This window comes from Megascapheus bottae, chromosome 12 (genome assembly GCF_031878675.1).
Source record: "Megascapheus bottae isolate mThoBot1 chromosome 12, mThoBot2.hap1, whole genome shotgun sequence".
Classification (NCBI taxonomy): Eukaryota; Metazoa; Chordata; class Mammalia; order Rodentia; family Geomyidae; genus Megascapheus; species Megascapheus bottae.
Window position 1 is genome coordinate 29,664,322 of NC_143520.1, and position 22,461 is coordinate 29,686,782.

The following is a 22,461-nucleotide window of genomic DNA, read 5'->3' on the forward strand; positions in this document are numbered from 1 at the left end:
ATTATATATTCTACATCAGAGTCCCCACTATTAGCAGAATTTCCCATGCTTTAATTGTTTATTGCTTTTTGGCTCACTGACTTAATATTTATATCTGGGTTGCTTATACATATGAATTACTAATGTCCTTATCTCTTTGGCTAATGCAAATGTAACAGAGTAAATGAAAGAAAAAGATAAATTAACTCACTATTACAGTTATGGCTGGTGGATATCTTTTGCTCATATCCTCCAAATAGACCAAGTAATGCACAACTTATCTTATATACTACATTAAAAAAAAACATGAGTTGCATCATTCCATTTGGGCATAAATGGTCAAATAATGAGATAGCAGATTTTTGGTAAGGTCTAGAGTATCGGCTTTCTTTTCAGAAAGAACACTGACGCCAGCAGCTTAAGCAACCTTAATGCAAAGTTGCTTATGACTTGCAAGGGAACACTGCAGGTTGCATGGAAGCTTATCCAAATGAATAGCAATTTGCTTTATGACCTGAACAGAACAGGGAATCAACTCATGTTGAGAGTCTTCATAAACTTAGAGTAAGTGAAATGGGAGGTCTCTGCTCCTCCCACCAGTCTGCAGCATTGTATTCAAAGATATATTCTAAGTTTACTTAAAAAAAACAAACAGCAAAAACTAAAACTCAGGGTCTAAATAGACTAGATGTGGCCACTGATATCAAGTGGAATAATATTGAGGATCAATGTCATCATCGAGGATCAATAACAGGAGATACATTATTCTTAAAGCATTTTCACTTATAATGTGACTGCAATGTACAAACCAGGCCTATTCCTTTAAAAACCCTGTTTTTTTTTTAAATATCACAAACAAGATAAACCACACCAGAACTGCTCTGTTAATTTTCACTTCTTTGAAATAATCTTTAAGAACTACTTAGAATGTATACTTTATTTTTCTTGTACTTCGTAGGACTGCTAAGGGATGCAAAATAAAATTTGATTTCTTTTTATAAGAGGGACTATTATGTTGTTTAAAGGAGCAAAACAATTTCATTCTGTTTCCATTCTTGGATTTTCTTTTTTTTTTAAAAAGTTTATTATAGGGCATAAAAATTTTACTAACAGAAGGGCTAGCCTTCATTAAAAAATGAATTGGTTTTTAATACAAAGAGAAAGAAATGGCTCTATGGGCAAAATTAAAGTGTGAGTGACCATTTTTCTTTTAATTGTAAAGAAAGTGCAACATTTAAAGAAAAATGTTACAGCACTGCATGACCTAAAATGCTAACAATATTTACATTCGCTGCTTACAAGAAATCATATAGCTATAAGAGAGACAAGAAAACCTCATGTAGACTGAGACAACTACGCCTAGCACCCACAGCAAGCCATAAGCAACCCATGGAATCACGGGCACACATTTCACATGTTCTATTGATGTGGTGGGAAGCACAGACGGAATCTGCTCAAAACATCCAAAAGAAGGAGATTTGGTTTGACACAAACTCATTCTGAAGACAGAATGGCAAAGGCTAAAAATGTTCCGTCAACACACAACACACACACACACACACACACACACACACCTGTTTACACATACACATATACCCAACATACAAACACACATGAGTTTATCTGTGAATAAACATAACTGTGTACACAAAACAGGAGAAAAGCAGGTTGTTGTAAAACAAACAAACAAACAAAAAGAACATAACCAACATATCAACTTAGAACAAAGGTGTGCCAACCAAACTACACAAAACATTACTTCACGTGACTGCATGAAGGACTAGGCAGGTTCTCCCACCAACGCACAAAAGGCAATAAACCTACCCTCCCCCGAAGGAATCTCCTGGGAGTTTCAAGCTATAAAGCCTGTGCCTCCAGTTGCATTCCATCAGGCTTCAGGGTAAGGGTAAAGATGGGAGCAGAAGGGGCAGAGTGATACAGGAGACCCAGAGGAAGAGCTAAGAATGGTTGTTATCAAAAGTGAGCCTGGGTGGTGTGCTCTGTGCTGCAGCCCCAAGAAAACTTGAGGAATGACCTCGGTCTCCTTTTTCCTGAGTTACTGGAACTCTGCTACATGATGGGATGAAGTGTGGGGCAGGGTGGGAAAGAGGAAGTGGGGAGGTGGTGGTATCTGGGGAATCCAGAGCTTGTTACAGGAAAGCCTCCAACAGCTGAGATCTGAGCTAGAGTCAGCCCTGGGCTGGAGGACAGGCAGTGTTCCTGGTAGGGAGTTTGGGGGGTAGGGCTGGTGTTCCAAGGAAAAGGGAATCAGTTCCCTTCTTTTGACAATCATTAACTGAAGTGGCCTGAAACTTCTCTGAACTATCTGGCAGGTAGGGCATACCACCACCTTAAGAATTGTCAAAAAAAGAGAAAATTATGTTGTGCTACATTTCTTATTGATTACCTTGTACTTTACAATGGCTCACAGTTTTAGGTTTGTATATTTGTAATGTAGTATTTTTCTTTCTACATTTGTTTCACATTTTTTCTTACTTAATATAATATAAATAATTTGGTTAATAGATTTAACCTGCACATCTCAGCCACATTCATATATATAAGAATCTGTTAATGGTATAAATAATTCTTTAAATAAAATAAATCTGATATGTTACATAATACTGATAAAAAATTACCATTGCTAATAATTTTGTAAGCCACCTTAACTTCTGTGTAAATAATACTGATGAATGGATATAAAATGCATTTTCTTTTTCTGTTTTGATGACTTTGATTTAGTTTGGCCTGTAATAATAAAAAAAAATGAAATAAAACCCCTCTAATCTATCTTCAGTCTTACCTCTGCTAATTATTGCAAAGTGGAACTTTTGCCTCCCTCCATGTGTGGAAACAGAAAGTTACTTTGTCAAATACTGTCTGAAATATAAACCAAACCAAAACAAAAGCCCCATAATTCTTAGCATCAATAACGGTAAACTATCTAATTCAACAGGTGGCTATCAAATATTAACTACAGAAATGGTTGAGTAAAATATTCCATCTAAGTTTTTTTTATAAAACCTATTCTATTTTAAAACTTAGGTAAAAAAAATATGCAACAAATGGTTGCAGTTTCTGAATTCTTAATTTAGACCTGTGAACCCTAATCCCTTTAGAAGTCTGCAAGATTGCAGGTTCCAGACATCCACAATTGAGTTCAGTGCTCCTGGGCAAGATTCCAAATAGACAATAGAAAGGGACACTCGGTGGTGTGCAGTGTGTGTCATGATTCAGATATTACATCATCATGCCTTTTCTCTGCTGTCAAATACAAAAACAGCATCTTTTACATTATCATAGAAAAGCATTTAGGTTGTATTTTTATTTATCACTTTACACTGGTAGTCTCTGGTTGGTGTACTCCATAGAAACCAAAGAATTTTGTACACTATTTCTTTGTACAATAAAAGATAAAGTGTGCATTAGGTACGCTTGTACATGACAATATTGTACAATATTTACATTTCTGATATCACCATGAAATTCTGCATTTTCTATATACAACACTGAAAATTCTCCAGAAACATTTGACTATTTCTTATAATCACGATTTTTGTATGATAGAAAAGGAGTTTCTTGGTAATCTCTTGACCATTTATCACTCTCATCATACAGGGATTTCAATTGGCTTTTCCAACATTTCAGTATTTTTTCTGATTAAAAAAATGGTATCATTCTTTCCTTTAGCACCCTGTGGTGGTGGTAGCTATCTGTCATAATTTAAATATTGATATAACAGTGGCCATATCAATATCTATATACAGATGTATCTGTGCATGTTCCTTTCTTAAACACTGTGCATTAGTGGAGTGCTCTCTGTTATCTGGAGATCTTCCTCCTTTTGGGCTTGGGGGGTCTCATTTGTCTGTCTCCCTGTGGGATTTGGTGAACCTGAAAAATAAAAAGTGGAAAAATACAATGGAATTTGAAATCACAAATCATACAATTTCCTTCCTTCCTTCCTCCCTCCCTCCTTTCCTTCCTTCCTTCCTTCCCTCCCTCCCTCCTTCCTTTCTTCCTTCCTTCCTTCCTTCCTTCCTTCCTTCCTTCCTTCCTCCCTCCCTCCCTCCCTCCCTCCCTCCCTCCCTCCCTCCCTTCCTTCCTTCCTTCCTTCCTTCCTTCCTTCCTTCCTTTCTCCTTCCCTCCCTCTTTCCCTTCCATGATTTCTTTTTCTTTTGGTTCTGGGGTTTGAACTTTGGGCCTGGGCACTGTCTCTGAGCTTCTTTCTTACTCAAAGCTAATGCTCTATCCACTTCTGGCATTTTGGTGGTTAGTTGAAAATAAGAGTTAAAGAGTTTCTTGCCCAACTGGCTTTGAACCCTGATCCTCAGATCTTAGTTTCCTAAATAGCTACAATTAACAGGAGTAACCCATTGGTATCTGGCTAAACAATATATTATTTCTGACAAGGGAACAGACACTCTGACTTTCACTTTCTGTCACTGATATCTTCAATCATTTACTTCTTTGTTTTCAAACCACGACCTCATTGTGACCACAACTAGAACAAAGGATGGGTAATACTACAAACTGATTAACAGGAAAGTACTTTGAGACTCCAGTCCACATAGAACAGAAAATAAATTGGAGAAAACCAAGCGTGAGGAATGCAAGTATATTTAATGCTTCCATCAGAAAGAAAGACATTTCCCCATTCATAAGGAAATGGAAAGACCTGGAAAAAATGAGTGGCTGTTGTCCTTAATGTACTATGTTATCGCTCATCTCTTTTGCCATCCCTTAGTTGTCTCATATTGTTACAATATTTCACCTTGTTATCTGATGTATTTTATATGTGCTTAACTGGTTATTTGAAATTGGATAAGGAAGGGGGGAAATCAAGATAAGTGGGGGGAGGGTGGGAGGGAAATGGGGACCATGTCATGAGAAAGGGTATCAATGTTTGTGAAGTTATGCACCTTCTATCTGGTGAATATCATGAAACCCTTCTATTAATCACAGTGAAAATTATATTAAGTGAAGCAAGCTAGGCCCAAAGAAATATAGGTTTTACTCATTTGTAATAACTAGAATATGTCTATGATATTCTTAGCAGGAGATCACAATAGCCCAATCACTAAGTGCACAGAACCATATAGCTCAGCCCAACAAGGTTAGTTTGCCTACAAGAACTATCGGGACAGAAAACAGAAAACTTTCATTTGTTGGCAGGTCTGCGCCTGTGTCCTCTGAGAAAAACAAAACAATGTATTTGTGTATGCAAATGCAGGAAATAACCACAGTTAGGGTAGCAAGTCAGAATGAGCAGCACTTGTAAGAATGTAAGACAGAATGCAAGGCAGATCAATTGAGAGCATCACAGGGGAGATGAGGAGCACCCGAAATTGAAATGTGACTCTTTGTGGGATGGCACAAGGGCAAGACTCAGAGAAGCAGATGGGCCCTAGGAAGTGGCCAAATATTTACCAACCTGCATTTTGGACATAAAGCTATTGTAGCACTTTTCAGTTCCCATGGTGTAAATACGTTTTACCCATATGTTGCCAGAACTTAGAGGAAGGAAGAGATGCATATCATAAGCTCTTGAGGGTCACTACAAGTTGGCTAATTATTTGTATGACTGAAAAATAATGTTTATGTTTGGTAGCTCACAACTGTAACCCTAGCTATTTAGGAGGTAGAAATAAGGAGGTCCAGGCAAGCCAGGCAATAAAGGAGACCCTTCTGCCTCAATCAATGAAAAGCTGCCATCTCATCTTTCCTTTAAGTTGGATGACTGTGGTTCGTTGTCCTTAAGGAATAAATGCAAGCCCTACTTGAAAAATTAAAGAAAGGGTCGTGGGTGTGGTTGAAGTAGTGAAGTGTCTGCCTAAGGTTGCCCTGAGTTAAAGCTGTAGGACTTACCGGGGAATAATTCAGTGGGAAAGCACTTGACTAACATGTGCACAGCCTTGTGTTTCGTCTCAACACTGCAAAAAGAGGTTTTGACAGTAGCAAAGGCTAATGCTATCTCTATGGCCAAAAATTATTTTAAGGAAGTAGTGCTGTAGCTTAAGTGGTAGAGCAATAGCCTTGAACTGAAGAACTCAGGGACAGCACTCAGGACCAGAGTTCAAGCCCCATGATTGACAAAAAAAATTATTTTAAATAATATTTATGAGTTTATCAAACTCCCTCATTCTCATAATCTCCATATACATTTTTTTAAAACAAACACATCTATAAGTGGAAGATATATGTGGAGTCTCTATGTAATCTAGTAAAAAAATCTTTATCTAAGATTGCAAATTAATAATTTGTGGACCAAATATGACGTGAAAATATATATCATTTAGCCACATGGTGTTTTAAAATGCTATGTTTTAAACCGTCCTCCCCTCAATCCCTTTTTTCAACCGCACCCCTCCTTCAACTAGCAGCAAACTCAAGTAGGCTTTCCTGTGTTGAGTTTCTAAGACTCAGGGTTGGTATGTGGCTTACCCTAACTTGTACATCTCCTTGGCAATTCTCACATCACTAAAATGATCATATTTCTCATACTCTATCTATTTTTCTTATGATCTATTTTCATGGAATTGTGACATTGGAATGTATAGCTCCCAAGCTGGATGTTTTGTAGAATTCTACCTGAAAAGTTAAGTCTTGTGGCCTTACCCTTGTGTGAATGAATTTGGTTAGGAATTCTCTAAAATTTATCGAGTTCCAAAGTTCATACCAAGCCCAACAATTGCAAAGCTCTAATTTGGATCTATCATTCAATGGCAATTGTATATGTTGATGGAATTCAGGTAATCTTGACTCTAGGTATCAGGTAAGAGTTATCACATATCATTGGTACAGAATCTTAGAAAATTAGGAATGGTAAGTAAAATTATATTTTGAGTCTTTACATGGGTCAATCTGTCATTTAGAGGATGGTGATAAACTGCTTATATTGACACTATCACATACAATTCAATAAAATTCAAAGAAAAAGTGGATACTACATCTTCAAATGCTAAATTAATAGTTACAATTTAGCAACAATATTATGTGCTGAATATGAAGAAGGGCCAGGTGTTGGTGTCTCATGCTTGTAATCCTAGCTACTCAAGAGGCTGTAGTCCAGTCCAAAGCCAATGAGCTAATCCAACTCCACCTAATCTCAAGAAGCTGGAAGTACAGCTATGGCCCAAGTGATAGAGCACTAGCCTTGAACAGAAAAGCTCAGGGACAGCGCTCAGGCCCTGTGTTCAAGCCCTAAGGCCTGTGCACAAAGGAAAATGAGAGGATTGTGTACTCTTCATCTTTTTGGTTTTTGTCAGTCCTGGAGCTTGAACTCAGGTTTGGGCACTGTCATTGGGCTTTCTCAAGGCTAGCATTCTACCACTTGAGTCACAGTGCCACTTCCAGCTTTTCTGCATATGTGGTACTGAGGAATTGAACCTGGGGCTTCATGCATGCTAGATAAGCAGGGTAAGCAGTCTACAACTAGGCCATATTCCCAGCCCCTGTACTCTTTATCTTAACCCCACTTTTCAGTTTTATTCTTTTGTTCAGTGGACAGTAAAACTTGCATTACTGAATCTGAAGGGACATTTTATAATGTCCCTCTGATAATTGCAAAGTTGATGTAGAGAGCTGGGTTTTGACTATGAGTTTAACTTCAATATATTATTTGCTTACATTTTAAAATAATTGTGTAGGAGAACAAGAGGTGCATATCTCAGAAAAATGTAGATAATACCACTAGGTTATTTTTTTTTCTTAAATGACTTTAAATCTTTTCTGATATTAGCTTTTTTTCTTATTTGAGTAATTTGACATTACTACATGAGGTATTTGACAGTATTGAAGAGACTCACAAATTATAATTTGTTTTTCAAAGAAACACAGTATAATAGAAAAATGAATTAACTTACAGTCCCAGACATTTTGTCCAGTTCACTCATGGCCTCATGAATAGCAGCTTCTAAATGGTTATTTAGCTTTCCGCTTCTGAAATTAATGAAAAAACATACAAGATTAATACATTAAAGAAACAAAAATCTCTAATTTGCTCATCAGAAAACTAAAATAGCAATTCCACCAGATAAAGTCAATTTATAGCCACATTTGGAAAACTCAGCTGACAAAATTTAGCACTCTGGGATTCTCACCACTGAATACTGATTACTGTCACAAACTACTTTAAAAAGATGAATATAGGCCGGGAGTTTGGCCTACTGGTAAGAGTGCTTGTCTAGCATACATGAAGACCCAGGTTCTATTCCTCGGTACTACATACATACAAAAGTGGTACTGGAAGTGGTGCTGAGGCTCAAGTGGTAGAGCTCTGGCCTTGAGAAAATCCAAGGACAGTGTTCAGGCCCTGAGCTCACGCCCAGGACTGGCAAAAAAAAAAAGAAAAGATGAACATATAACTGAGGAGAAGTTTAGTCTCCTCCTTTCATATACGTCACTTCTGGAGGCTGGTGATTTTTTTTTTTAAAGAATATTGGGCCAGGGGTCTCTTTTCCCAAAATTGAAGCTCATCCTCCTGGAAGTAGCCTGTGGTATATTGTTTTGGTCTGGCAGCTAGGCTGGGTGGCTAGAAGGGCGGAAGGCCTGAACTGCAGGCTCTGGCCACTAGGGAGCTCTCTCTGCCCTCTCTAGAGCACTTGGCTTTGGAAACTGAGCAAGTGAAGCTGAAATTCTTCTGATACACTGTCCAGGTGGGAAATAGCTTACTAACCTGCCACACCTTAGACTTCAAGCTTGGTAGTCACATTTTCACCTAATTTCAAATAGTGTAACTATTTGAACAGATAAAGAAGGATAATCTAAAATTCCTATCACTTATCTTTTTTCTCTACTTGGCATTATATTATCATTGTTAGGCTTGAATGACAATACATTTACTACTTTTGAAAGTTACCTATTTGAAGCTGTTGTACCAATTAATACAATCAGGCAAATTATACTACCCTTTTCTGTGGTTGTATGGCTTTCCATTAGTGTGATTTCCTCCTATATGCATGTAAATAATCACACAATTTTGAATGTTAATGGGATTCATCATATTTATCCAATTACCAGAAATGCTGAAGAGATAAATCTCTCCCTAGCAAGCTTTTGGCATGGCAGAGTTAAGTCATATCTCAGCATCTACATGAAGACTGGAAACTTTCAGTTGTGGGAGAATTTGGCTCACTGCTCCATTTAGTTTGGCTAGCATACTGTGTTTAAAAACATTTTGAACTTTAGTGGAATGCCATTAGATGAATCCTTTAGGTTTGCCACATCCCTTACTAACTAGGTTTTATTCTCAATACACCATGGCTAGACAATTTATGTATTTTATTTCTTTCCACTCCTTAGAGAACTCTGAGGTTTTTACCCCTGAATGCTTTACTTGTAGGCAACATTACTGTAGCATATATTTGTTAAATATATTTTTACAAAGCTAGCAAAAATGGTCCTAATGTTTTGGAAAACATATGTGTACTTAAGTCAGTAGAACTGAAAGAAAGATTAGTGTTTTGGTTTCAAGCTAATTATAGAGGAAACATGGTCTTCTTTCCTCCAGTCCACGCCCACCTTTTGCTGTCCTTGTACTCTGTACTCAGCTTTAAATTTTTTCTCATTTGATTGTTGTTCTTAATGTACTATGTTACTTCTCATCTCTTTTGTTGTTCCTTGCTTATTCTCATATTGTTACAGTATCTTACCTTGTTATCTGGTGTATTGTTTACACATTTATTTGTTTATTTGAAATAGGAAAGGGTAGGGAGAAAACAAGATGAGGGGAGAGGGTGGAGGGAGGGAAATGGGAACAAAAACATGGGAAGAGGTATCAATGTGTGTGAAGTAATGCGCCTTCTATCTGGCGAATATAACTGTAACCCTTCTATTAATTACAATAAAAATAAATTTACATTTTTTCTCATTTGTTTTTAGAAAGTTAATGCAATGAAATACAGAAAAAAGTAACCACTACCCAGAATGAACTCTTAATAGACTAGATATTCCCAGTGTTATTTTCATTAAAATAATTAAATCTGTAATTACCATTTAGCCCACTCATTCCAGTCACATTTCCTCCCCACATGCCTCCTCAATATTATGTCTTTATCCACAAATAGATTATTTTATGTACTATTGTATATTCATGCAAAAGGTATCTTGATATATTCAACTTTTTTCTTATTATCATTAATGTTAAGCATTATCTGAGTAGATACACAATGTTGATTCCTTCCAACTGGTATACCTACCCTCCCCAGTCTTAAGTGGCCCTGTTCATTTTGTGGCATTAGCCTCCATAGATTTCCTAACCTTGATGCTAGGCAGCTGCAGGGGAACTCATGCCCAGGACTCTCTCTCATTGGCTGAGGTGGAGGTGAAAGCTGTTTAATGACTCCCAATGGTACTATTCATTTCCAAGTTGTTCTACAGTAAGAATAATGTAACAGGTGCATCCTTAATGCTTCTTTTGTGTAAGTGTAAGCATAAGTTTGGAAACATTTAACTTTTTTATTGTAAATCTTAGAGATTTTAAACAGATAATACCTCAACTGTTCTAAGTGACTAAAAAGAAGGTAAAATATTTCAAGAGAAAACTTATGAGAGTAGCTGTGAATAAATCTATTTCTTTCCACTAAAAATAATAATAGAAAATTGGTTCTCTCACCTTGAAGACTAATAACAAAACAGCTACTATTTAGTAAAACTTTCCCATGTACCAAACATACATTAAATCTTTATATTATCTCACTTGATCTTTATACCAAGCTTAAGTATTGCAACTATTTATGTATGATACTTTGTGATGCAGAATGGATGAAATAAATTGCAATTGTGTGATTAATAAAAATATATACTTAATTGCAACTAACTTTCAAAGGCTGTAGTCTTGCCAGGTTCTGGTGGCTCAAGCATGATAATACTAGTATTTAAGAAGCTGAGATCCGGCTGGGAGTTTGGCCTAGTGGTTAAAGTGCTTGCCTAGCATGCATGAAGACCCGGGTTCGATTCCTCGGTACCACATACATAGAAAAAAGCCGGAAGTGGTGCTGAGGCTCAAGTGGTAGAGCTCTAGCCCTGAGGAAGTCCAAGGACAGTGCTCAGGCCCTGAGCTCAAGCACAGGACTGGGAAAAAAAAAAGAAGAAGCTGAGATCCGTTTGAAGCTAGTCTATGCAAGAACATCTACGAGACTGTTATTTCTGATTAAATAAGAAAAAGCTGGAAGTAGAACTATAATTCCACACACACACACACACACACACACATACCAAGAAATTTGTATCCAACTTAGAAAACACAGTAACAATATTATTAAAGTATAAAAATGACTCAAACACTTCACTTGTTAAATAGAAAGTTCTAATTTTAGAATATTTCCCCATCATTATTCAGCAGATATTTAGAATAACTGTTAACAGAGAGAGAAATAGCAACCTTTGGAAGAGAAAATAATACATATATGTGGGGCATGAAATCATTTGTATTTATCCCAACAATCAATAAGTAAGGGTAGAATCTCTCAGATACCAGATCCACAGACTAGTTTTTATAGTAGCTAGTCAGCCAGGGAAAAAATGAGTGTATTAGGAAGAAAAAATCTCCATGAGTTTATGAAATGAACACTTAGTCCAATTTAGTTTTCCAGTTTAGAGGGTCTTCCTGTGGAGTTTCTTCTACTATTTTGCTATTACCTGCTGACATTTAATAATAAACATTTTTAAACTAATGGACACTATAAAACCTACTTGATTAAGCAAGAGAAGTTTGTATAATCACATCTAATTACTAATAGAGATAACTGCCACCTCATCTCCATTGCCTGTCTTGTTACATAGTATCTTATCTTTAGTAATTATTTTTTAAGCCAGGTACAGATCTGTGTGATCCAAAAAATATAAGGGAACAGTTACAAATTGTTTTACAAAACTGTCACTTTAGAATGATTGTGACTCATTTGGGGTTGGACCAAATCAACTTGAGTGAGACCTGATAGAAGAATTCTAGATTATAGAAATCTAATTCTCAGAAAAAGTACATCGATTTAAGAATATTTAACAAGCTTAGTATGATTTCTTAGCTTTAAAATTTAAGTGTGGTTGATTTTTAAAATCCAGGTTATCATTTTTTAATATACAAACAGAAAATCTGATCCTCAAATATGCAAAAAGTTATAGTTTTTTTTGAGTAGTAAAGCTATTTCTGCTTTAAAGTACAAAATTATCTGGAGCAATGCATTGAATGTGTGACTTTTATATGATTAGGATATAAAAATTAGTATGTCAGTTTAAAGGTATTAATTTGTTATCCAGTTTCATATAAGACTTTAAGAATTAAAGTGCCTACCCAAAGATCTAAGCATTTAATTGGTAAAATATTTCAACTTGTGAAAAAATATTACATTATTTAATTTCTTTTAGTTGCATCTTTATAATAAAAATAGTCACCTATTAACTATCATTTGTCAAGTACTGTGTTAAAGCTCTCTTGCTAGCGTCAATGTTATAACTATTCTACTGCAGAAATTAATGTTTATTTTTAGAAATAAAGCATTTAGGCTCAGAGAGATTATGCAACGTACCCAGAAATACACAGCTGTGATGAAGCAGTGATAAGATTTAAACCTAGATAAAAAAATCAATCTGTTAGCTGGGCACCAGTGGCTACAATCATGTCTATAATCCTAATGACTTAGAAATCAGACATCTGAGGATCACAGTTCAGAACTAGCCTGCATAGGAAAGTCTCCAGTTAATCTGCAAAATCCCAGGAGTGGCCCTGTAACTTAAGGAGTAGCACAGTACCACCAGCATTGAGTGAAAAAGTTAAGAAACAATGTCCAGGCCCTAAGTTCAAGTCTCAATAACCCCTGCCCATCAAAATCAACATAAGCCTCTTGCTCCAAATGGTACTTTGCTCTTTTTTCTTTTTCTTTCTGTTAGTTTACAAATGCTGTTAAATCTTTGCCAAATGCAGTCAACTCTTTGTTATCTTAAAAATTCTCCCATTTCAGGTTAAGGAGGAAAAGGAGAATGAATAATTTACCTGTTCTTTCTATTTTCCTTTTCTGTCCTTAACCCAACAGCACTTTGTGGGTTGCACTCTCCACTGTACTAAAATTATTCTCTCACCAGTGGCCTCCAAACTGTCTAATTCAATGGAGAGCTTTCATTCTTGCTTTATTAGACCTCTGCTAATTTGCTTCCTTCTCTCTCTCTGGGATGTGTCCCTTTCTGGTCATCTTCCCATTGTCTATCTCTATGCAATGTTCAAGTGTCCTAGCATTGGAATCATTAGTTAACTCTTTGGTTAAAGTTTTTCTGTTTGATTACAGCTATTTGTCAAATTCTACTTTTCCCATTTCAGACTTGTGTCTGAACCATTCCACAGGAAGTCAAACAGGAACCCAGTGGCTTTCTTCTTGTGATCCCCATTTCAGTCTGTGCTTCCACACCTATCATGTCATCCAAGCTAAGCAACTAAGAGTTGTCCTTGATTATTTTCTTTTCTTCACATTCTAATCAACCACCATGCTCTATTAACTTTCTCTCCTAAATCTGTCTTGATCACATTCCTTCTCTTCTCTCACTGCCTCTCTTAGTTTGGGTCTTCATCATCTCTTGTCTTCTCTGGCATAAGGTGATCACCCATAGTACTAATCCTTGAACTCCATCCCTACGTAAAGTGGAAATCATATCATCTGTCCCCTTCAGGCATTTCTACTAAGATGAAGCCTGTGTTGGTCCTAGGAAGCCCTTAGAATCTGCTTCCTACTTATTCCTCTGGTCATATGTCTTTGGACTTTGTATATGATATTTTCTTTCCAAATCTGTTTCTGAAGTTATCTAAAACCTCTCTCTGGTTCTAGTCAGTAGCTCATGCTTGTGGCCCTACTACTTAGGACGTTGAGCTCTGAAGACTATGATTTGAAGCCAGGTTCAGGCAGAAAAATCCATGAAACTCTTATCTCCAAATAATGGGCAAAAAGCTATAAGTGTAGGTGTGGTTCAAGTGATAGAGCATCAGCTGTGAGTGGAAAAGCTAAATGATAGCCTGAAGCCCTGAGTTTAAGCCCTAGTACTAGCACACACACACACACACACACACACACACACACATTCACACACACACACAAACCACCACCACCAGCACCACCACCACCACCACCAACAACAAAAACAACAACAACAACAACAACAAAAACTCTCTTTTGCCTCCTATCCCATCTTGGTTTTGACATCCTTTGGTCTAGTTAATACCTATGTAATATATCAGGTTTAGTTCAAGTCTCATCTCCAAGGACTTCTTTCATGGAGTTTCCTCTCATTTTGCTATGTTCTCAAAATCAAATCTATTGCTGTCATTGCCATTCCTACCATTAAATTGTTTGTTTCTGACTGTCTCTTTCCTTGAAGAGTAAGCTTCAAGGACTATAGCACTGTGCTTGGAACAGATTTTTAAATTAGTTTCTTCAGAGTGGGAACAAATAAATGAATAAAGAAACGATATGATTCAGTATCATTATCAGTTATGTAACTTTTAACTAATTATTTAAGCTATTTGGGTCGGACTGTCCTCATTTGTAAATGGGTTCAGCAATTCATTCTAGTCTTGTGATTGGCAGAATAAAATAAGAGCTTTGAAATCACATTGGCAAAATGTAAGACATTCTGAAGGCAATGCAAGGCAGTGTATAAATATTCTAAAGTACAGTCCGCTTAAACAATAGCATGATAAAGCATTTCTCTCAATCTGTTCTTTTACATCTCTAATCTGTAGTCTAAATTTATGGTTACTTATCATGAGGAAGATTCCTTTAGACAATGCTCTTATTAATTTGCTACAAAATTGTGTTTTTTTTACTCATACCCTTCAAAAACTGCATCATTACAAATGTATGGGGAAACTCAATTCACTTCAAGGCAGTGCACCTAAATATTAGAAGAGTTTATTTCATTTCCGTGTTACCGACTGCATTTTGCATATAATTGAAGTAACTGTCTTGCTTCACTGGTAGAAACGTTTTGGGGATCCCCTATACTAAAGAAAGGGTTTTGCTGAATAATTCTGCAGCAACTGGTCCCCTGGAAATTTTATGGTGTAGATATTCTGCAATTTTTCTTCTTCATCCAGTCCTAACACTGATGTTTACTGGCTTTATCCTATTACTAAATCCTACTAGCAGTCTTTTATGTAAGGCATACCACTGGTCATTCTAATCCTATTTTAAAGTCCATACCATGGCTGTAACAAAGCATATACCCTTGACTAGGGGTTAATTTGTCAAAAAATTCTATGCATGTACAATGTGAAATAGCCCCTTCTCCCAAAGCATTTGAATTTTATGACTTACTAAACTTCTGGAGCATATTTAATTATCAGCTTAAAGAAATATCAACCATAGCTTCTTTCCTGCTGAACAAGTGGGATGGAGATGTATGGAGTGGGGAAAGAGCTGATGAGAAAAGCAAATCTCACATATGGTTTGTACATAAATTGCAAAGAAAAAATTGTTTGGGGTAATAGCTAATTTGGCTTGTGTATAATGGTTTTCTCTGGTGATGACTACTGAAGAGCAGTAGTACTTGTAGTAGTTGTGCAGGTCACAACATGGACCTATTCATTAACATTTCCTTTCCTTTTGAAGGAAAATCAGGAAATTATATTCTTGAAAATTTAAATGAAAAACAGAAATGCTTACTTTCTGTTCCTTTTCCGGGCTCGGCTGTAGGCTTCCAAACCTTCTGTGAGTGTCTTCAACTTCTCGGGCTCCACCTGAGTGAAGGTATGAAGACCAAATCACATTACCCAGACCTGCAGTTATTAAACATGACTTTTACCCCCCTGCTGGAGCAGCAGGTGCTGAGAGGGGAGTTGAGCTTTAACCTTTACTGTCCAGCCACATGTGCTGTCCTTGCTAACTAGCAGTCCACGCTGGAGCACCCAGCTGCAGTACCAGGGGAAATGAAAGACCACTGGCTTTGAAACTATCAACATTTTATAAAGAATGTCTTGAAAGCAAAACCTGGAATTTAAATAGCCTTTAATTCATGAAGGCTTGGCTTGTTTTCTCCGCTGGCTCCTTAGCAATTGCTGATAGTATTTCCATCAGGGCATGACAAGAGGGTAGTCAGGGAGGTGGGTGGGCTTCCAGAACAACAGACCAGAGTTTGAGTGAAATATAATTTGTAAGCCTCAGTTTCTTCCTGTGAAACACGACAATAATACCTACCTTCCTGTTAGATTTGACGTGAGCATTAAAACACAAGTTGTAGCTTGGATGTTACTGGCTTCTGTTTGCAATCTTAATCTTAGCTACTCAGGAGGCTGATCTAAGGATCATGGTTCAAAGCTAGGCCTGACAGGAAAGTCTGTCACAGTTTTTTACCTCTAATTAACCATCAAATTAGCCAGAAGTAGAGTGGTAGCTAAAGTGGTAGAGAGCCAGCCTTAAGTAAAAGAACTAAGGAACAATGCCCAAGCCCTGAGTTCAAACCACTGTACCAGCACCAAAAGAAGAACAACAACACCCCCCATCAAAAAACATAATGTTTGGTGCCGGGAGTTTAGCCTAGTGGTAGATTACTTGCCTAGCATGCACGAAGACCCATGTTCGATTCCTCGGTACCACATACATAGAAAACAGCCAGAAGTGGTGCTGAGGCTCAAGTGGTAGAGTTCTGGCCTTGAGAAAAAGTTCAAGGACAATGCTCGGGCCCTGAGCTCAAGCCCAGGACTGGAAAAACAAAAACAAAAACATGTTTAACACACCCTAAAAGAAAACAACCATTATTATATGGGATGTACTAGGCCCTGAAGAGGCCACAAAACAAGAAGACAGAGACCAGGAATAACTTGCAGTGCTGTGGGAAAATGGCGCTGCTGACACCTTGTGTGCCTGTCCCCTGTCCTGTTGGTCCTGCTTTATCCTTGACAGTCTGTGTGAAGTCCATGTTTTCCAGAGTTCAGCCACCAAGTGTGGCTGTGGGGTTTTTATATAAGGATGTGTGTTCAGCCTTTCCTACCATTTCTAAAAAAACAATAAAGAGGAAAACTTGCATGCTACTAATGAATTAAAACAGCTTTATAAACCTTTGCTATTTTTTATCAATCTGTAAAAATCAATCTAAGTAAAAACAATGTTGCTTACTGTGTCAGCACAGCTTCAAAGTGAGTGCTTATGCATATAATCCTAGGTACTCAGGAGGCTAAAATCTCAGGATCAAGGTTTGAAGTCAGCCTCGGCAGACAAAGCCAAAAGATTTTCTTTTTTGTCAGTCCTGGGCCTTGAGCTCTGTGTCGGAGCACTGTCCTTGGGCTTTCTCAAGGCTAGAGCTCTACCACTTGAGCCACAGCACCACTTCTGGCTTTTTGCTATGTATGTGGTACCAAGGAATCGAACCCGGGTGTTTGTGCATGCTAGGCAAGCACTCTACCACTAGGCCAAACTCTTGGCCCCTGCATTTTTTTATTTAAAAAAAAGGCACTTTCTTAGAATCTTGGATGAGATTTATGAGTTTAGGTAAGCAGGGCCAAAAATGAAACACAACTTCTGATTCCAAAGCATTCAATTTCTTTCCTCCATACTAACTCCAACATTCAAATGTTATATGCACACAGACACACACACGCACACACACACACAGATACACACAAACACTCAAAAATCAGGATAAGACAGGGTGCCAGTGGATCATGCCTGTAATGTTAGTTACTCAGAAGGTTGAGATCTGTGGCTCATGGTTCAAAGCCCAGACAGAAAAGTTCATGAGACTCTTATCTCCAATTAACCAGTCAGAAGAAAAGCTGGAAGTGGTGCTGTGGTTTAAGTGGTAGAGCACTAGCATTGAGCACAAAAAGACTCAGTCACGAATAGCACCACGGCCCTGAGTTCAAGACCCAGGACTAACAAAGTACTACATATATATATATATATATATATATATATATATATATATATATAGAGAGAGAGAGAGAGAGAGAGAGAGAGAGAGAGATTTATATAACAGTGTAAGGTACTTAAAATCAAATTACAGTTTCATTGGAATTTAGATGATAAAAAAACCCAAATTTTTATTCTTGAATTTTGTTTTGGAATTTTCTTAACTAATTATTTACTACAGCTTCTTTATTTGATTCTGCTGCTGAAGATCTTAGGTGCTGTCACAAGGAACTATATATTATGCATAAAGTATTCAATGACCTTGAAAGAGAAAGCAATGATAGTGCTTTCTGAAATATACATAAGGTACACACCACTGTGAATTTCTGCTGTGTAACAGAATCATACATATCTAGTTTATTTTATTTTCTCAGGTGTGGAGAGACTATGGGTTTTCTCCCCTGGGAAAATATTCATATATTTGTACAACACTTTAAAAAACTATTTAAAGTTACTTCATAAAACATTCCAATTTCTTATCAAATAGAAATCATGCTGAAGGATTTAATGAGATTTCTTATAAACTGTTCAGTTGACTTGCACATAAAAAATACTGGGAAATCAAGTTCCTATATGTAACATCAAAAAGGTTAAATATGCTCAAATGTTTTTATGAAATTTACAGTACAGATGCAAATAATTCAAGATACTTAAAAACTCATACCTGCTACTATAATAGCAGATTTATATTTTTATTTCCTAGGCGTTCTATATATTATCCAATTTCTAACTCATTGAGAGAGGGGTTAATGTCTAGTTATAATCTGCTGACATGGTTTCATCTTAACAATAATGATGCCAATAGTAATGGCCATCTTGTTACAAATTCTTTTTTTTTTTTTTTTTTGCCAGTCCTGGGCTTGAGCTCAGGGCCTGAGCACTGTCCTTGGACTTTCTCAAGGCTAGAGCTCTACCACTTGAGCCTCAGCACCACTTCCGGCTTTTTTCTATATGTGGTACCGAGGAATTGAACCCGGGTCTTCATGCATGCTAGGCAAGCACTTTAACCACTAGGCCAAACTCCTGGCCTTGTTACAAATTCTTATACAGGGTCATTCAAGAATTATAAAAAGGTGTCTAGAATGTGCACAAACACATATGTACTTATACTTTCCATATAACCAAATACATATATGTTGAATTTTTTATTCTCAAAATAATTCTCCAATATATAGTCTCAGAGGGTGTTGAGTGGGTTTAGAAACATATTTACAGAGCTCATACTCTTATATTGTAAGGGATTACAAGCCTTTTTGAACAAGGCTGAATCTTGGTTGCTCTTTTGTTCATAAGGCATAAATTAAATATTTAGTAATTTAACTTTGATTTGCACCAGCACAATGAAATGTGGTGTATCTCAAAAGTAACAATATCTATGACACCTGGAGATAGAACTTTTTAAAAAGGATTGGAGATGGTGGGCGCAAGTGGCTCACGCCTGTAATCCTAGCTACGCAGGAGGCTGAGGTCTGAGGATCACAGTTCAAAGCTAGCCTAGGCACTAAAGTCCCCGACTCTTATTTCCAATTAACCACCAAAAACCCAGAAGTGGAGCTGTGGGTGAAGGGTTAGGGTGGTGGTAGCCTTGAACTGAAGAGCTCAAGACAATGGTCAGGCTCAGAGTTCAAGTCCTACAATCGACCCCCCAAAAAAGGACGGGAGGTATGTCTCAGTGGTAGAGCACCCACGTAGTCATCAGCTTACACAGAGTTCAAACGCCAATACTACAACAAACAAACAATAAGCCCTCCAAAAGCCACAATGATCAATGATTCTAGATTCTCTTCATAATGCCAATTAACTACATGATGCCAAAATTCTCTGTATGCTTTTAAACCCTGGTAACACTTTTCTTTATGAATCCATTTCTATCTAGTGCTGGGGCATGACTGGCACACCAAGGTCAAAGGATGTAGCTCAGGCCACAGCACTTATTTCATAACAACTAGTCTCAAGTTCTTTGCATTCTTCACCTGCCCGTTCTATTTCTATAATTCCCTGTTGTTGGAAGAATGGTGTACAGTTGGAAGGGTATGATTAGGGATGCTTGGACTGAGTATTATTTGTTCCTTGGTAGTGTCACTGCTCTAAATCTCTGTTCTGTTCTTGGTAAAGTGGGGGTAATGATGTACAAAGTTATGACCATTGAAGGGACCTAAAAGGCCACGAATATGACAGTGATTTATAAACACCCAACACATTTATACCACTGGTGGTATGTGGAATAATTTGAACAAAATATGAATGAACCTTTAAATATTTACATCCATATAAGTTTATATTTGAAAACACAAATTATCCAGGCCCCAGTGGCTCATGCCTATAATCCTAGTTACTCAGGAGGCTGGGATCTGAAGAATGTGGTTCAAAGCCAGGCTTTGTAGGAAAGTAGGGGAAACTCTTATCTTCAATTAAGCACGTGCATAGAAACACACACACACACACACACACACACACACACACACACACACACACGCACACGCACGCACGCACATGCCAGAAGTGGAATTGTGGCTCAAGTGGTAGAGTTCTAGCTTTGAGCACAAAAGGTCAAGGGTAGTGCTCTGATTTCAAGAGTAGTACCTTGAGTTCAAGCCCCAGAACTGGCACAAAATAAGAACAAAAACAAAACTCCCAATTTCCCCAAACAACAACAACAAAATCAACATCACTATCATTTCATATATATGATATTGTAGCATAATAATAAAGAAATCATTTTAATTCTCAAGTGAATCTAATAATTCACAGTGTATAAATGCCCAATAAAATATTAGAGAACTGAATAAATTAGTAAATGAATTTACAGAATATTTTCTAGTAAATAAAAGTAGGAAATATAGTTTTGAAGCAATAAGCAAATACAAAGCATATTAGTTATAAAAACTTGAGTCAGGGGCCTGGAGTTTAGCCTAGTGGTAGAGTGCTTGCCTAGCATGCACGAGGACCCGGGTTCAATTCCTTGGTACCACATACATAGAAAAAAGCCAGAAGTGGTGCTAAGGCTCAAGTGGTAGAGCTCTAGCCTTGAGAAAGTCCTAGGACAGTGTTCAGGCCCTGAGATCATGGCCCAGGACTGGCAAAAACAAAAACAAAAACAAAAACTTAAGTCAATATTTAAAATAATTGCAAATATTTTTAAAAAAATTTCTCCAAATGGGATAACCTCTGTGTAATTATTACAATGTTTTTGAAAGAATTGGAATTAATGACATAAAGAATTTAGGGTAAAAAGTTGATTCATTTGTGGAAAAATGGGCAAATCTATTATTCCAGCAATAATATTTATTTTTGGAGAATTCTATTAAGTGAATCAAAGTATTTTCAAATAAATTACTCGGATCCACATTATTACAATTTGGCCAGTTATTTTATCTGGGACATTTTCCTGAACCTTTTTTCCTGTTTGCCTGGGATAGCAGTACTTTTCAGCACTACTGAATTATACTATAGGAGGTGAATAAGATGAAAATTTCATATCAACTCACACAATACATGAGAATTACGTTTTCAATAAATTCAACTTTCTATGAATACATTGTTTAAAAGTTTCAGTCACAGAAGCATGCACTTGCCTTAGATTTGCGATTCCATTTGTTGCTATCTCTATATAAAAATTACATTGACAAGTGAACATTGTGAACTTGTAATCTGCTAGATCTCAGTTACCTGTGTTAGAGGAGATAGGATTCATAACTCCTATTTAAACTTTGAGCTGAAAAAATAGTTTATGATATTTCACCATACATCTCAGTAAAGTCTACATATAGGCTTACTCTACCTTTTCACTATTTGGTCTTTTTCTTGATAATCACATTTTTGGCTTTATCTAGTTGTTGATTCTTATTTATTTTTCAAATTTTGATTAGGAATTGACTTTCCCAGAATTGATTGTATCTTTCTTATTGCATCTGAAATCCATTCTGTTCTCTTTTCAAGGAGTTCCTGGTGCTGACTGAGCACTGATTGCCCTGTCATACTACCAGCCAAAATGCAGTCCAAATATTGTTGATGGTGACTGAGTCCAATGAAGGTGATTGGTTTGTAACAGTAGTACAGAAGATAGGATGCTAACAACACAGAATTATAGTACCAAAAATTACAAATTAGCAGATACCGATAATCAAGCACACAAAGAATAGTCTTCAAAATAATTTGTATAAATACCACAGGAAGACACAGCTCTTAAAGTGAGTCCATAGGCTCAATTCTTTTTTTTTTTAAACCATGGTACTGGGGTTCGAATGCAGAGCCTAGCACTTGCTCCTGTTCCATTGGCTCTCCACACACCTGAGCCACACCTCCGGTTTGGTGTTTTTGCTGATCATTTTAGAGATAGTGTCTATTCAATCTTTTCTCCCACATTGGCTTCAATGCTCTGGTTTTCAGCCTCTTGAGTTGCAAGGATTATAGGTGTGAGCCTCCACTACCCAGCCCAGGTACAATTTCTTAAATTGCACATCCCCAGAACATGAAAAAAGCCACCTACAGCATCCAAAGGTATGTGATGTGGAACTCAAGTACAGAAAGACCATGCCCTAGATGGATTTTATTATGATGTTTTTGCCAGTTCTGGTCTTGAACTCAGGACCTG

At 37.1% G+C, this 22,461-nt stretch overlaps 1 protein-coding gene across 4 annotated transcripts in view; it reads right to left on the reverse strand.

Annotated features, from left to right (window-relative positions):
• Positions 1 to 1,683: 1,683 nt before the first annotated feature.
• Positions 1,684 to 22,461, reverse strand: part of Mbd5 (methyl-CpG binding domain protein 5) — a 142,061-nt gene continuing 121,283 nt past the window's right edge. For 2 of the 4 annotated variants that reach the window (XM_090342858.1, XM_090342856.1), the window contains exons 10-12: positions 15,627 to 15,700; positions 7,845 to 7,920; positions 1,684 to 3,873 (exon numbers count right to left, since the gene is read on the reverse strand). In XM_090342858.1, the coding sequence (XP_090198984.1) occupies positions 3,802 to 3,873; positions 7,845 to 7,920; positions 15,627 to 15,700 (222 nt within the window). In that variant the 3' untranslated portion in view covers positions 1,684 to 3,801. Of the gene's footprint in view, positions 3,874 to 7,844; positions 7,921 to 12,506; positions 12,550 to 15,626; positions 15,701 to 22,461 lie in introns of those variants that run through there. The other 2 variants (XR_016537261.1, XM_090342857.1) reach the window with 2 other exon arrangements.